The sequence below is a fragment of the Argiope bruennichi genome, chromosome 3 (genome assembly GCF_947563725.1).
Source record: "Argiope bruennichi chromosome 3, qqArgBrue1.1, whole genome shotgun sequence".
Lineage (NCBI taxonomy): Eukaryota > Metazoa > Arthropoda > Arachnida > Araneae > Araneidae > Argiope > Argiope bruennichi.
Window position 1 is genome coordinate 119,784,655 of NC_079153.1, and position 16,898 is coordinate 119,801,552.

The following is a 16,898-nucleotide window of genomic DNA, read 5'->3' on the forward strand; positions in this document are numbered from 1 at the left end:
GAGAAGACATAAGCGAAATGGTAAGTTTGCAACAATCGCTAGGAAATAAAGCGAAAGAGTGTCTGTAGCCTTAAAGATGAAACTGATTGATGGCAATCTTGATTAGCCGTCTTCTCAGAAATTTGCTGATGTCCGAAGTCATAATTAGTGTTAACCTCAGTGAGGTATTAGTCATAGTCGGGAAAGTTTTCAAATCAAGTAACAGTAATAACAGTTGCAATTTACTGTTATCATGCCATGCATATTAAATACACATAGCACATATCCATTATATAAAAGCCACAGTTTTAATAATAAATAAGAGTCCGCAGGTGAAATATAAAAAACAAACACAAAAAAAAAAATATATACAATATGTACAATATATACAATGATTACTCGTGTCCTTTAAGACAAGGAGATTCTTAGCAGGTTTGACCTGCTAAGAATCTTGTGCTTTTAAATCCATAAGTCCTTTCATTTCAGCCTTTGTCAGAGAGTATATCAATTCAGAAATCTTTGAAGAAACTAAGTGTTCATATATTTCTCGAAAACGTTATTCCAAAATGATTTACATGGCTTTTTTTATAATATTGGTAGAACAGGGCAGAGAATCATTTAAGTGTTCCATCTAAGCTATTGAAAGACTAGTGATGATGTAAAATGTTTCTCCCAGTTCTTGAAAAGTTTGCTCACAAGTAATTCAATAACTTTTGCTATTTTTTTTAAAAAAATTGTTTAAAATTGTCCTAATTATTTCAACATCATTATTGTCAGATTGTAGATATGCATAAAAACACCAGTAAATGTAAATATTCACTATTGTCCGACCATAATATTACTACTTTAGTTTCAAATAACGTGATGAATTGGTAACCATATTTCTTGACTTCACCCAAGACGCAACTTTGTTCACCTTCCGTTTCAAATATTGGTTGCGACGTGATGCTACAAATGTAAGATTGTCTTCCTTTGGACATTGTTCAGACATTTTTTGTTCATTTGAAATACCAGAAAAGGGATTGTTATTTGCGATGATTGATTCTTTGAACGGGTTTTTATTTGTTAGTTCAAAAGGATTTCTTGCCAAAAATGGATTTGTAGCAAAATCGTTTTCCGAAGGATTGTCAAGAACACTGAAGATATTTTTGGCGTTTTCAAATATTTCTATTAATTCAGGTTCGTCTATTTCAAACCAGGATGGGTCTATTTCTGGAGGTTCATCAACTTCCTGGTATAAAAGCACTGTTTTCTCATTCGAATAAATATCAGTTTTGAAAGGATTTGTTTCTCTTTTCACATCCACAAAATCCTCAAAATTGTCCAAGAATGGATTAGTTGCTTTCAATTCAATTGGGGTAGCAACAAAATTATTCAAGAACGGATTATTACCAGGTAGAATACATTTAGTCTTTATATCTTCAAAATCCGACTGTGCAGAATCAACATCAAACACATATACTCCGGTTTCGCCAGAGCCATAAATATCAGTCAAAGTTGAAGCATGTTTGGTTGCTTGATTCTGTTGATAATCTGTCTGCACAGAAGCATCAGTCTTTTTCCTGTTTTTTATGCTCGAGTTGCCCATGATGACGAGGTAAATTGCGTATTGAATGAAGTGAAGGCAATTGAAAAATTCTAGGCAGATTATTTAAAGCAGAACTTGGCACAAAATGGATAAAAGCACAAGGACTAATAGCAATCTCCGCAGTTTCAATAACTTAAATTCACTTGATGAAATCGCAAACAAATTTCAGCTCACCACACTTAAATGCGAACAAGCAAATAATATTATATTGTTAGATTATAATTCCATTGATATGTCATCAATAATAATTTCAAGTATTGTTAACAACAAATAATGAATTTTAACAATCACTGTTTAAACATAGGTATGCACTGTTGAATCATAACAATAAAATAGTTTTTAATTCTTGACTGAAGGATGGCTGTAGAGAAAATTTTACATTACCGATAAACCGAAAAAGTATATCGAAGCGTTTTAATGATATTCACAGTTTTTGAATTAATAGAAAATAGTAATTTTAAAATTTCGATTAAAAAATAATACTATTCAATTTTATATTGATATCTTTAATATATTAGGTTTTAGAAAATTGATAACAAAAACGTTTAAATAAATATCAAGAAATTATATTCAACATAAAATATTTAATTTAATTATATCATATTTTTTTCTTACGGCAGCGTATTCTACTGAATTCAGTAATAAACAGATATAATTTGAAGAGTATTCACCTGTGTTATATAATTATATAGCTTTAATCTGAGCTTTATTTTACTGCATTCAATCAAAACATTTATCAAAAATAAGTCAAATCATTTATGAAGGAATAGAATAACATGTATTTGAGAAAACCGACTTCATATTTAATGTCTTTATAAATTAATAATTTCTCGAACAAAATATATCTATGAAAATTAACTTAAAGCATATCAAAAATCTAATAATAATTTTTATAACCAATTTTGAAGCTATTTTCGAAAATAAGAATAATGTGCAAAATATTTTTGTTGCTGAAACTGACGGTAGTGTTGAATTTCAATTATAACAAACTTATGTTTTGAACGGGGTAATCGATTTTGTTCTTGACATACTGTAACGTTTCCTCTTTTTCCTCACATGTTAATTCTCATTCCTGCCAGATGTAACGTCACCCGTTTCCCCGAAAACAGTTAAGTGCTTATAAAGAGCCAGATAGATATACTCTCCACTGTCTTGGCTGTCTTCCTTTCCATTCATCTTAACTCAAATAAAAACCATTGTAGCTATGTATGCATAAACATATTCACACATGTTCCGCATCCACTTCTAAGGAACTAGTCCGAATTCTTCCAAATTTTCAAAAGGCGAAATTAATTAACTGTTCAATTAATTAGAAATTAACAAAAATTTTGGTATTTTTCGCCCTTTGTACTTCTCTAGCAGAAATTTTTAAAATACTTCTTTTATTTTAAAATGTCTTTTTTAACGTTTTTATTGGTCTTAAAGTAATAATTTAACAATACTTAAAACTAAGTCAATAGCTTAAATGAAGACAACCTTCCTTATACTTAAGTACTTGTATTAATACAAAAGTGTATATAATCTTAATTCCACTTGCAGGTAATCGAAATACTCGAGCCGGCGTCCTGGCATAGGGGTAGCGCGTCTTCTCCGTGTTCTGGGCGTCCTGGTTTCGAGTCCCGGTACGGGCATGGTTGTTCTTCCTCCGTTCTATCTGTGAGATGTGTGAATGTGCCTCCCTGTAAAAAGTGGTTGTGTAAGCGAATGTGATGCGTGAGTATCTAAGACGTACTCTTGGCCCTAGTTGGCGCTACTAAAACAAGAGGCGCTCCCTTGGCTTAAAATCGCTGACTTTGTCAGCAAGCTTGTGCATGGCAAGTGCTGTTATAAACAACAACAACGAAATACTCGAAAAAAACAATTTTTTCTCCTAACCAATGATAACAACTTAGCCTTAAGACTGTCAGCAAAAATGCAACATCTTATGCATTTGTCAGCTTATTGATTATTCTGCTAAATGTAGCTCAAATTATAAGCTGACTGAAAGACATTTAAATCTAAAAATCCGTGGACATAATATCGTCGGCATTCATTCCATTGAATACTCAGTCGACCGATAAAACTTTTTTGGCTAATTGCGGTATCTCATTCACCTGTCACCTTATCGGTTATAATGCAAAACATAGTACAAATTATAAACTGAAAGAAGGATATTTGAATCAGTTGTCTAAAAATCTGCGGACTTCCATCGCATTTAGTTCATAGTTGGACGCCAGAAATTGTCGGATATACTGCCAAAAGTAATGCAGATTATAAGCTTGATGAGCAATTTTTCAATCAAAAGTAGGGATGACGAATATTTTCAGTGCGGTTATTACGTAACCAATATCAAAAAGTCACAAATACAAGTGATCAATACTTTTCAAAGAGGGCTGTGATTCAAATCCTTTATACGATCTTACTGATGATATTTCGATTACAGGTTTTGGATCACGATAGAAAGTAACAATCGATACGATATCACTGAAATTTGCCGGAGCGGTGACTTTACTGGAAAGTAAGAATCGTTACGATCTATCCAATGGAAGCTCTCGAAAGAAATCTGTGATTGGATTGAAAAGTGAACGGACCGGTTATTGGAATTATCGTATCGTATCATTGAATTGCATATCACTGAAATTTATCGGAGCTGTGATTTCACCGGAAAGTGCGAGGCTTCACTGGAAAGTGCGAAGTCACAGCTCCATTTTACGGGAGTGACTGATATTCGTATATGATGATGCGCTATTCCATACAGATCATTTTTAATTGCTTGTGACATGATTGACTTTGATTACATGTACTCTGTTTACTACTGGCGCCATCTATTGGTAGAATATACTACTAAAGTAAACATTTTAAAGAAAGGACATATATTTTTAACTCATCTTTTCCAGAAAATGGTTCACTCTAATAAATAAATTAAATAAATAGTTTTGAGAAAAAAAATAAAATTTAAGAAGTAAGCTGAAACAGATAAATTAATTCAATCACACGTTAATTAAATTAGTAAATTAAGTATTAATTACAATTAATAAATTTTATATTTAATATTAAGTAATAATTTTTAATTAAAAATATGATTGAAATAACAGATATTTGGAAAGCATATTTAAAAATAAAAATAGCAATATTATTTGTTATTCAAAAAATCGTAGATTATGCATCTCTAATCAAAAGCCGTAAAATCTGCGAATTCAACATCTTCGACATCCATTGAATTGCGTTCCCAGTCAGCCGACCACCATCAGCTTATTGACTTGCCACCTTAACGATTATTTTGCCAAAAATAATCAAACTGCTTTAAATGTTACTTGAATATTTCGACTGTTTACAACATATTAATTTTAAGGTGGTTTTTAAATTATTATTATATTCGAGCATGTGCAGCTCTTTACAACAATAATGAAGTGGTGAAGATTTTTGCCGACGAAATTCTCAATCTCTCGCCGACGGGGAGTCAATCGGGTGCCGACAAGGGCATAATTGCCCCCCTGCTAACGCCGCCTCTGGAAATAAAGTTCACAATTTTTTTAATAACTTGAAAAAGTACATGAAAAATAATCCCTCGAAAAATTTCTCCTCTAATTTCTTAAAAATTTCGGCGTAAAATAGCGCGATATCATATAAATAATTTGAATATGTCATCTATATGAAAGGCATATCATAATAATTTAAGCTGCAAACGTCCATGTATTATTGTAAAGTAATTTATAAAACTTCTCCGTATGTTGAAATTATGCATGACACATTATTTAATTAGTGATAAAATGTCGTTATAAAAGCGACGCCATAATTGGTGGAAACTAAGACCAAGCTATTCAGAAGAGTTTGTTGAAAATCTCCTCACGTGATAATTCTTAGGAACCTCCTGCTCACCATAGACAGTTAGTTTACAATAAAAACTCAATTAAAAATGCATTCATCAGAGCTTGAATTTTGAATTAGAAATTTTTAAAAATAAAAACTGCGAATGAATTAAATAAAATAATAAACAATTTAATTAATAGCATAAATTTTAAAGTAAAAATTTTCTGTTAGTGAAATTTAGCAATATTATAAAATAATTGTGCATTATTTCTTAATTGTCATCAAATGTAATTACAATCGATTAATTGTGATGTTTGCTATGAACAGATGAGAACTGAAACTAAGTTCAATTAATTAATGTATGCCCCAACAGTTTCCAGAATAATGTTTCAATAATTGCAATTTTCAAGCCAAATATGGAATTAAAGTAACTGCTTATCAAAAATCGATATTCATCTTTCCCAAATAATTAGTTCGTTTACTGTAGTTACAATTGATTCGTTTTCTATTGAATGTTTTTACTTTCGTTTAGTTTATGAAGTATACAAGAGAAAGTATTGCAATCGTCAAAAAAAATTCGTATTCGAAACTTGACGAATCTCCAAGTTTCATATCTCCCGAGTCCGAAAACAGGATTTTGGATTTATGGTCTGTCTCTCTGGGAGCATGATTATTCAAAATTCTTTAAACTAAAGCGTTATAATTTGGCATGCAGTCCTTATATCAATTGTGAAGACTTCTATAAAATTTTGTTCGAAATCCATTCTCAGAAAGTTTGTCTGTATTTTCGAATACAAATGAATACGATAAATACAAAATGATAAAAGTTAGGTAAGTAAAATTTAGTGAACAATTTTGGCATTAAAGAGTGGATCCATATTCAATTTTGAATGAAACTCGTCGTAACACTGGCCGTCTGTACCTTTTGTACTTTCATGTGCATGTATATAAACGTAATAAATAAAAAACGCAAATAGATGTATAAAATTTGATATGTGATCTTGTTACTAAAGTTATAATTCTATATTCAAATTTTGTTTTTAATCGGTTGACAAATAACCATGCAAAATGCATACTTGATTTTCTTCAGTATATTATGAAAAATAAATGTTCACATGTGGGATTCTGAAAACAAAAATCTGACCACTTGCGCTTACAAATGGCCGGAGCGCTTTCACAACTTCGCTCGATTTCCATAATTTTTATGCTACGAAATGCACACGAAGAAAGAATAAATTTTTTTATGCATGACACAACTTTCAATGGTATAAACTTTAATAATAATTTTTTCACTATATTGTTCTCGTGCATTTTGAAATGTATGCTTTCTTCAGAAAATTTGAATTATTCAGAGAAATTAACCCTTTATATTTTCGGGAATCAAACTCTGAAAAATGTAAAGTAATGGTATTTTTTTCTTTGCATTTTTGTTTTCTTCATTGCAATAGCATCGTGCACAAAAAAAAAATCAACAAAAAGGGCACGATAATAAGGATTATCAGTGTTGTATATTTAGGATTGCCTTTCCCGTAAGGAGATAAATTCCCGTATTTAAGAGGTGCACGGAAAGTACATAGACAAACACTTTCTTTTATACGTATATATTAAAAAAATTATAGATTATTCATTTGCGCACATTTTCAAAAAATGTTTATTTCCATTGATTTATTGATTTATTCATTCACAATACAGATTAATACATTTGAATTTGAATGTTCACATACACACAGATGTTCCTATTAATACAGAATCCTTTAACAATGCTGTTATGTTAGCATTGATAACATAAATATTGCAGGTATTCCTACGATATTTTTCATAGAGATTTTCAAATTCGAATACCGTGAAATATCATAAAGATATTGTAATAATACTATTTTTGGGCATTTTGTGTTTACAGAGTTCATGATATTGTACGATATTCTAGATATCGTTTAATATTTTGTATGTATAAAGGGAGAGCTATCTACTCTTTGACGGATTTGATCCAAAGTTTGATACAAATTTAATTTTTCAGTGCCAAATATTCATAAGCAATTTTATTCGCTAAGTTCTTCCCATATTTGAATCATCTTGTTCATATGCACTTTAGATGGATAGACAAAAAAAACCACTTCATTCCATTTTTTTGTGTGTGGAGGGAGGGATATAAGGAGTTCTGAAACGTGGAAATTCATTAAATTTTCATACTCATTCATCAAACGTATTCCTTTTGCTTACTTTACAGTAAGTACAAATTTATATCCATATTAGATAAGCAAAGGGACATAGATTTAAAAATTAGTACAACGCAGGCCATTTTACACTTATTATGTCGCATGAGATGATCTCTGTTTGAATCGAGAATCAGGATGGTCACAGATGGATGAAAAATCAAATAAGAATAAGTAAATTGTTTTGAAAGATAGAACATCCTTAGTTTCCTTTCATGAATTATTTCTCCCATATTCTACAACTTGCATTTTTTTACTTCATATTATTCTAGTATTCTTCGAAAAACTTTTAGACACGTTTTGAATTTATAAGAAACTCTAACACATCAGTTCCCAACCCACCTACCCCAATATCAGTAAATAAAAAAAATCCCTCAAATGTTTGTATTAACCAGTACGTTAGGCTGCTAACCTTTTTGACATTACTAAAAATTAGTAATTTACTTACCTTTTATTGGCAACATAGTGCTTTCGAATTGCGGCGAAAGCTAGCAGATTGATAAGTGGGAGTTACCTTTTATTAAAAATGTGGTATATTTGATTTATTTCCGGGAGATAAGTCTGTTATATGAGGTAAGTTAATAACTATATAACTAGCTTTCATTTGCAATGCATATTTGATGTGAATATTTATTTGAATATGTTTATTTTTTCAATTCATCTCTTAGTACCCTGGTGACGTGAGACATCCTTTCCTCGGTAATTGTTATACTTGCCTATAATTTTTAAGTTGTTCTGTGCTTTGTTAATTATGATTGCATTACATTTGATAAGTTCTTGCATTTTGTATAAACAGTTTATTACTTTAATTGAACATTTTTTCTGTACGATTAATGCTTATAACTACTGTTACTGTTGTTACTTTCTCTGGAACTTTAAAATTAGTTCAAAACTTACTTTAAATTTATTTATTTGTATGTTTTGTTGAAAATATCATTAATCATAAAAATTTAAAAAGAAATTCATTTAATATATTTTCCTAATCAAATAGTTGATAGTAGAATTGACCGGTTAGTCGGTTGAATTGACCTTTAGAATATTAAACACTTTCAGATCGAATTACTTTCAAAATTTCTACAGTTTAACTGTTTATCCTCTTATGCAGTTAACGGAAATCTTTTTCTCTCCTTTTCCGAGACTAAAATTAAAAATGTCTGTGCATAGTTAATATTTTGCTAATTGTGGGCACTTGTCATATTGGAAAAACTGTCAGTAAAACAGTTGCTACTATGAGTTGGAAAAAACCATCAAATCAAAATATGAGTGTATTCTTAATACTAAAAACGATTTTGATTTCTGAAACAAATTTTCTAATAAGTAACATAATTAGTAAATAAACAATTTTTAATAGTTAAAGAAAGTTTATGAAAGTAATAGGTAGTTAATAATATATTTGTAATTAAAAATTTTTATATAAAATATTAAAATTATACTATAAAAATATATTTTATAGCATCTTTTTTTTTTTTTTTAGTATTCTAAGCTATTTATTAAAAGACTTTATAACTTTTAAGGGTTTAATATTTAAATCTTAAATTAGTTTAATCAAAATTTTATATAATTTATTTAGAATTATTAGTAGCTCATGATTTAAGGCTTTTAGTTGAATATTTACAGATGAAATGTCTAAAATTGTAACCAAGTACCTAATTGCAAATTGTAATTGAGTAAATAAAGAAAACTAAGTCTGGGATGCATATTAGTGTATAAGGGGTGCAAGCAATTTTTACTGATGCTTTATTTCTTCCATGGATTCTTATTTTATTTTTTTCTTCCCCTGCCACAACTTATTTTAAGTTACTTTACAAGGAGAATCATAAGCACATCTTAACACTTTAGACACTGCATAGAAAATCGGATTTGCTGTCACTTATACTATGAAAATGTAGAAATTTTTAAAGAAATTAAAAGAAAACTGTAATTATGTATGCTTTGATTTGATACTGGACAGTTAAGCTAATTTAAAAGCTTATTTTAAACAAGCTTACTTAACATTAAAATACAAGTTTTCAGTTTTTTAAGGCTTTTTGAATTTCCTACAAATATATTTCAATATTGTCTGAAATTTAAATTTTCTGTAGTTTTAAATCAAAACTGAAAAATGTTTCAAATTTGGTTTTTAATTATATAAATCTGTACTTTATATCACAGAATTGTAAAAAAAATAATTTACTGTTAATTTATTTCAGGATTGTAACATTTAATCAAAGCAATTAAAAGAATTCCTTCCTTTTGAACTTTATCTTAAATATATAATATACTGTAAATATTATTTTCATAAAAATTAATTACGCATATAAAATCAATTAAATTTTTAATCACTCGTTATTTCTTGAAGATTATTTATTTTTGAAATTTAACAAATGTTTTTAGCAGTTGTAAATGTTTTAATAGTGTTTTTCTTTAAATAGAAATTTTTAATTTGATATTAACTTCAGATTAACATAATTCTATAATTCATAAACTATTCCTTGGAAAATTCTTTTGTTAATTCCTTAGAATTTTTTTTTTTTCATGTATTTACAAGAGTAGTTTTTTTTTTTTTTTTTACTTTTCAAAATGTGAAATTTTTGCTACTGATTTTTAAATTTTTTTTTTAATTTTGCATGGGGAAGCTTAATATTTTACATTCTTTGACATTATATATGATGACATAACATGTGATTTGATTTGATGTTTCAAGCATCCCTATAAATACCTTTTTAGAGTTTTATTTAACTTAACGACAAAGTTATGTTTTTATCTTTATATTTGAAACTGACATGGAAGAAAAAATAAGACGACTATTTTTCACTTTTATGCTAACTTCTCTTCTGCTTTCCTCATATTGTATTGTTTAGTATAAAACTGATGTACTATATTTTGGGGTAACTGTGATAGAGGTGTGTGCGAGTGCACATGTACACTGCATGTGCTGTACCAAAGAGCTCATTATGTATGAATTCTTTTAAGATTATTTGATTTGAATAAGAACAGTGCGAAAAATAAAGAAAAGTGTTGTCTAGCTTTAATCTGCAAAGTTGAAAATATTGAATTCTTTCTTAGCTGTACATCCAAATAGAAGATGTAAATTAAAATCTTTACAGTTTTTAAATTTTTTACTTAAATAAAGAATTTTAAGAATTATCCAAAGTGCTTGATTATTTTATATTTAAGTTGATGTTGTTCCGTATGAATTGTTTTCACTATTTTTAATATGTGATTTATTTTGTATAAAAGTTTCTAGTTTTAATGTATTGTGAAATTGGTACTAGTTCTTCCATTTGACTTTACTTTTTAAAAAAATTTTAATCGTATTCCAGAAGCTCTCAGTTTATAGTAAGATTTAATAAGTACTTCTCGATAAGTTAATCTTTCAATTTAGAATTAAATTGCATCTCTAGTGACAATTTTTCATAAAGTTTTTATTTCTGAATGTTTAGTAGAAAAAGAAACTTGATTTGAAGTTGATACGAATATTAGTAATACTGATACCTATGTAAATAACGAAATTTTTAATTATTTATGCAGTTAAATTTTGCTCTTTTCTTTATCAGGATTTTTTCTTCATAGAAATTTGTTGTAACATAATATGACTAATTTTTAAAACAGAATGATGTTGAATTGCTTATAACAAAAATTGATTTGATGAAAAAAGAATTCTGTGATCTACAATTTAGTTTGTAATTTCTTTTTAAAAGTTAATTTTTTCTGAAATGTTTATTTTAAATAACCAAGTATTGTTCAAATCTTCATTTCCTTATATTCGAAACTAACCATTTTTGTCAACTAGTTGGTTCACAGGGAATATTGGTACTTGATTTTGAATTAAATCTTATTAATCGATATTCATGATCTCATCGAGTTTTTAAATTTCAAATTGAAATAAAAATTTAAGAATATTATTTTAGTCATCATCATCACTCATTGTGTGCATCTTTGTGTAACCTTCTTAATAGTCAAGATACATGATAAAATAGATTTGTAACTGTTTACATTTTGTAACATCCAATTGCATGTTGTCGGATGCAGTGCCATAACTTCTTTTATGTTCCTCATTCATGTACTGTTGATTGCAGCATTAAATTGATCTTGTATAATTGATGTGTATTATGAGAAAGCCTATTAATATGTTAAATTAAAATATAATGATAAAATAAAAAATAGTAAATACAAATGTTAAATACTTGTGTAATCTGGAATTCATTATTTATCATGTAGTTTACCGAAAACTAAATCTTATTCTAAATCCTGTCAAAATTAATAGAGTATTCGGATGGAAGTTTTCCACATATTTAATAGAATCAAATGGAACCCATCATGCTAATTTTATCCGACAATCATTTAAATTGTTTCTGACAATTTTATTTAGTACTTGTCTGTTGTAATTTGATCAAAAACCGCCAAGAAAAAAACTTTACCAATTCGAATCATCAAACTATATAATAGCATATGATTCACATATTCAAAATATCTCGTAATAAATAATAATGCACTTGAGTATATTTTTATAATTTTTTTTTCTTAGCACTTTTTTGGTTGCTGTTAAAACCAAATTATACGTTTTTTATTGCAGAGTAATCAGTAAAAGGAGACTAAACTCATTAATTTAGCAACATTTTAAACTGATTTATGACCAGTATAATGAAACATATTTTCATTTCTTATATTTACAAATCATTAAAAGAATAATTTTGTGAAATATGTTAGGTTAAAAGCTAAACCATATTTAAAATGCTACCAGTATAACAGAATTAAAATCAGATATTCGATAAATCTGATCAACACTTTGATTTTTTTTCTTAAATATGCAAATGTCCCATTTATTTACTTTTTCCTTGTTTCTTTACATTTGCATTTTTGGAAAAAAAATCTTATGGTATGTAAATAAAAAAAGCTAGATTAAAATTAAATTAAAAGCTAGATTTAGAATTAAATTTAGAGTAATATAAAACACTATCCTATATATATATATATATATATATATATATATATATATATATATATATATATATATATATATATATATTACTTTAAATTCTTAACTGAAGGGATTTTTTCCAATATCCATTTCTTTTGAAAGTCATTGTATAAAGAATAGAAATTTAAAATATAAGAAAGTGACAAAAGAGCATGAAATATGTAAACTTTTTCATGTTATAATTATACATAGAAAGCTTATCATTATAAATTATTTTAAGAATAATTTAGAAGTACTGAGTGAAAAAAATCATATCTGCAAATTGCTGTTACATAATATAAGATAAATTAGCCACCTTTGGTAGCCAATTTGCTTTTTGAAATTAACCTTTTAAACTGTTATGATTTATAGAATACATTTTTTTTAAATTTACTGTTATTTTATATGACTGAAAAACAAATTTGTAGTGGATTAATAATAACAAAATTAAAAAAACTCTTATTAATTCATTAACTTTTGACTATGTAATTTTTATTTTATTAATTTTTTATTTCTACTTAAGCATCAGATTAATTGTAACAGATGCAAGTTAATTCTTTATTGTGAATTACATTTTAAGCTTTTAGAAAATTCCATACTCAATTGAATAAGCCAACTGTGAATTTTAAAAGGTATATATATACTACAAAAGAAAAATCTATTATGGTGTTAATTATAAAAACATGCAATTTGGATTTTTTGATGGATGAGTTTGAATTCCATTATAGCATTAAAAATATTATCAAATTTGAGAGAGAAATAATGTGATATCATTAAAAAAAAAGTAATTTTTTAGCCTTTAATACAAATAAGATAATACAAATTTTTTTATAAGATAATTGTTTTGGAAGATTTGACTGTCAATTTTGATAGGAAGTCGCAGTGATTGCCTAGCAGACAACAGGGCCTACTTTTGTGCTTAATTAAATTTCCTGTTTGAAATGTATTATTTGATTTTTTTTTTTTTTTATCTTTCCTTTTGACTAAACTTTTGGTGACCTCTAAACCATCTCCATGATATTTCTGATAACTTGCAATTCCATTAGCTACACGAAGCATTGAAGTCAATGTAGATGTGAACTTTCATTGAAGCAATCGTAAATTTGCGATAGTTTTATTGTTGCTATTTGACAATAAGTAATGAAAGCAAATTCTTTGCCATGTATATCAGCATTATATATGTATAAGGATAGATTATTGATGTTTTGGGCATCCAATACTTTTTTTGCCAACATTAGATGGCTGGACAATTTTTTATTTCTGGAAGAATATTAAATTTAAATTACTATACTGCAAAGTTACTAAATTGCAAAACACGGATATTGTTAGCCTTTTCTAGAAAGTAACTAATGAATCAATTAGGAGTCTACTTTTCAAATTGAAATTTTATTTTGAATGGGGGGAAAAAGCTGAAAAATCCAAGTAAATAAAAACTATAAATCAATTTTGAGACTTGCTTCCCAAAAATTAATAATCAGAAATGCTTTGGACTTTTTCTTTTGTATTTTTTCTCTTCTAAATCTTTTTAAATTGCCAATTTGATTTAGTATAGAACATGATTGCTATTTTTTGTCAGTGCATTATTTTTTAGTTTAAATCTTATTATTTGAAAGTGTTTTGTTCTTATATGTAATTTATTATAATTTGATTTTTTTCATCCTTCTTAGGACTGGTATAACAAATCAAAATGATTGGAGGATTATTTATTTACAACCACAAGGGAGAAGTGCTCGTTTCCAGAGTGTTCAGAGATGACATTGGAAGAAATGCTGTTGATGCATTTCGGGTAAATGTAATCCATGCTCGTCAACAAGTGCGCTGTCCTGTCACCAATATTGCTCGAACCAGCTTCTTCCACATAAAGCGAAGTAATATTTGGCTGGCAGCTGTAACAAAGCAAAATGTCAATGCAGCTATGGTGTTTGAATTCCTGTTAAAGATGGTGGAAGTAATGCAGTCTTATTTTGGAAAAATAAGTGAAGAGAATGTAAAAAATAACTTCGTCTTAATTTATGAGCTTCTTGATGAAATACTTGATTTCGGATATCCCCAGAATACAGATACAGGGATCTTGAAAACCTTTATCACTCAGCAAGGAGTAAAATCTCAAACTAAGGAGGAACAAACCCAGATCACTACTCAAGTCACTGGGCAAATTGGATGGCGAAGGGAAGGTATCAAATATCGCAGAAATGAATTGTTCCTCGATGTCTTGGAATATGTCAATCTGCTAATGTCTCCACAAGGTCAAGTGCTGAGTGCCCATGTAGCAGGAAGAGTTGTCATGAAATCATATCTTTCAGGGATGCCAGAGTGTAAGTTCGGTATTAATGATAAAATTACCATGGAGAATAAAGGCAAGAGTAGCTCTTTAGATGATCCAAGTCGCACTTCAGGAAAAACCTCAATAGCAATCGATGATTGTCAGTTCCACCAGTGTGTTAAATTAAGTAAATTTGAGAGTGAGCATAGCATTAGCTTCATTCCACCTGATGGTGAATTTGAGTTGATGCGTTATAGAATAACAAAAGATATTAGCTTTCCATTTAGAATTATTCCTCTTGTTAGGGAAGTTGGTCGTACTAAGATGGAAGTCAAAGTGGTCTTGAAATCTAATTTCAAGTCTTCCCTAATTGGACAAAAAATTGAGGTCCGCATTCCAACTCCTCTAAATACCAGTGGTGTTCAACTTATTTGCATGAAGGGCAAAGCTAAATACAAGGCTAGTGAGAATGCCATTGTGTGGAAGATAAAGCGCATGGCGGGAATGAAGGAAACACAACTGAGTGCAGAGATAGAACTCTTGCAGACCGATACTAAGAAGAAATGGAATCGTCCACCAATTTCAATGAATTTCGAAGTACCTTTTGCACCATCAGGTCTTAAAGTTCGGTACCTGAAAGTTTTTGAACCGAAACTCAATTACAGTGACCATGATGTTATAAAATGGGTGCGATACATTGGCCGAAGTGGTCTTTATGAAACCCGATGCTGACACTTAAATTTGATATTGCATGCTTTCTGGATGTCGGTTAGTTTGTGTGTTACCATATGAAAAATAATTATTAATGGTAATGAGAAACTGTTATATATATATATATGTGCTCTTGAGCAAAATTTGATCTAAAAGGTGTATTGTATTCCTTTGTTATTATTGAAAAAATTCTCATCTTGTTGAATGTAAGCACAGTGTTTAGTGTTAGCTTCACTGTTATTAGCAATAAATCGTAAAGTATAAATGTTTATTTCTGTTTTTGCAGTAATGGTAAGACTTATAATTTTGAAAATAATCGCATATAATTCTTTTTCCAATGAAAAGTTTGTTTTGTATTGAAAATTATGCAAGTAAAATCTTTAATATTAAACCAATTTAAAAATACATTTTTCAGGCTGAAGTTTAGTATATCTATATCCAATTTTAAATTTTATCTTGAATATCAGTTTATAAATGAATATAGTCGTTTTTTTTTAAATATATATATTGATATTCAAAATAAAATACGCATTTATATGGGATAGTTTAATATGGATGTTTAAAGGTGTTATTAAAGTTGTGCCATTACAGTAATTAATATTGAAAAGGCAAGATAGAAAGCATGAATTCTCTATGGTGTGGACTTTTTTAAATGGATGATCCCAAACATTTAATTGAAGTTATGTTTCAAGTATTTTATTTGTCAATGGATTATGAAGAAACATTAAAGTTAAAAATTGGAAATCAAACTATGGCAAAGATATTATATGTATAAATCTTTTATTTACGGTGTTTTTCAAATAAATTAAGCTTATTTCAGATTTAAATTGTTCTTTATTTTCTCATTTAAACCATTTATATGAAGATATTAATATATAAATTTCTGAATTTTAGTATGGATATAAATAATTTGTTAATTATAAACAGAATGTTTTTAATAAGATAATACAATTTCATCTATTAATTAATCATTACAATTTCCAAGAAACATCAATTATTTAACACTACATTATTTCCTGGAGGAAGGTAGGTTATTTTGAGTAATTTAACAATTTTATTTCAATGAGTGATATGAGCTATTAAAAGAAAAACAATTAAGTTGACATGCTTTTGTGTAATCAAAAACTGTTTTGTATCTTTTTAGATTAAATAAAACAGTTCTTGAAATAAAGTTACAGTTTAGAACTGAGAAAAATTTTTTCCTGTAATGACTGAAGCTCCAATGAACAAAATATTAAAAGTTTAATGAAATGTATGAACAGTATAGATTGGAAAAACCAATTGCACATATAAAGAAAACTTTATTTTTTTTTGTCAAAGTCATAGGTTTATATTATTATTTTAAGAGCTAAAATAGTAAGCTATATAATATAGATAAATAGTAGCTTTTTATCTCTACTATTTAAGAGCTAAAAT

The 16,898-nt window shown here is 28.2% G+C and overlaps 1 protein-coding gene across 2 annotated transcripts; it reads left to right on the top strand.

Moving 5' to 3' along the window:
- Positions 1 to 7,998: 7,998 nt before the first annotated feature.
- LOC129964011 (AP-2 complex subunit mu) lies at positions 7,999 to 16,309 on the top strand. 2 transcript variants are annotated; one of them, XM_056078668.1, is made up of 3 exons: positions 8,030 to 8,142; positions 8,238 to 8,268; positions 14,176 to 16,309. In XM_056078668.1, the coding sequence occupies exon 3, from the start codon at positions 14,196 to 14,198 to the stop codon at positions 15,501 to 15,503; it is 1,308 nt and encodes a 435-aa protein (XP_055934643.1). In that variant the 5' UTR covers positions 8,030 to 8,142; positions 8,238 to 8,268; positions 14,176 to 14,195; the 3' UTR covers positions 15,504 to 16,309. The 2 variants fall into 2 exon arrangements, with proteins under 2 accessions (XP_055934642.1, XP_055934643.1); XM_056078667.1 differs by lacking the exon at positions 8,238 to 8,268 and having other exon boundaries at positions 7,999 to 8,142.
- Positions 16,310 to 16,898: the final 589 nt, after the last annotated feature.

Bases quoted from the DNA above. Each gene is read 5' to 3' on its own strand.
- LOC129964011 (XM_056078667.1), top strand. From the start codon at position 14,196: ATGATTGGAGGATTATTTATTTACAACCACAAGGGAGAAGTGCTCGTT.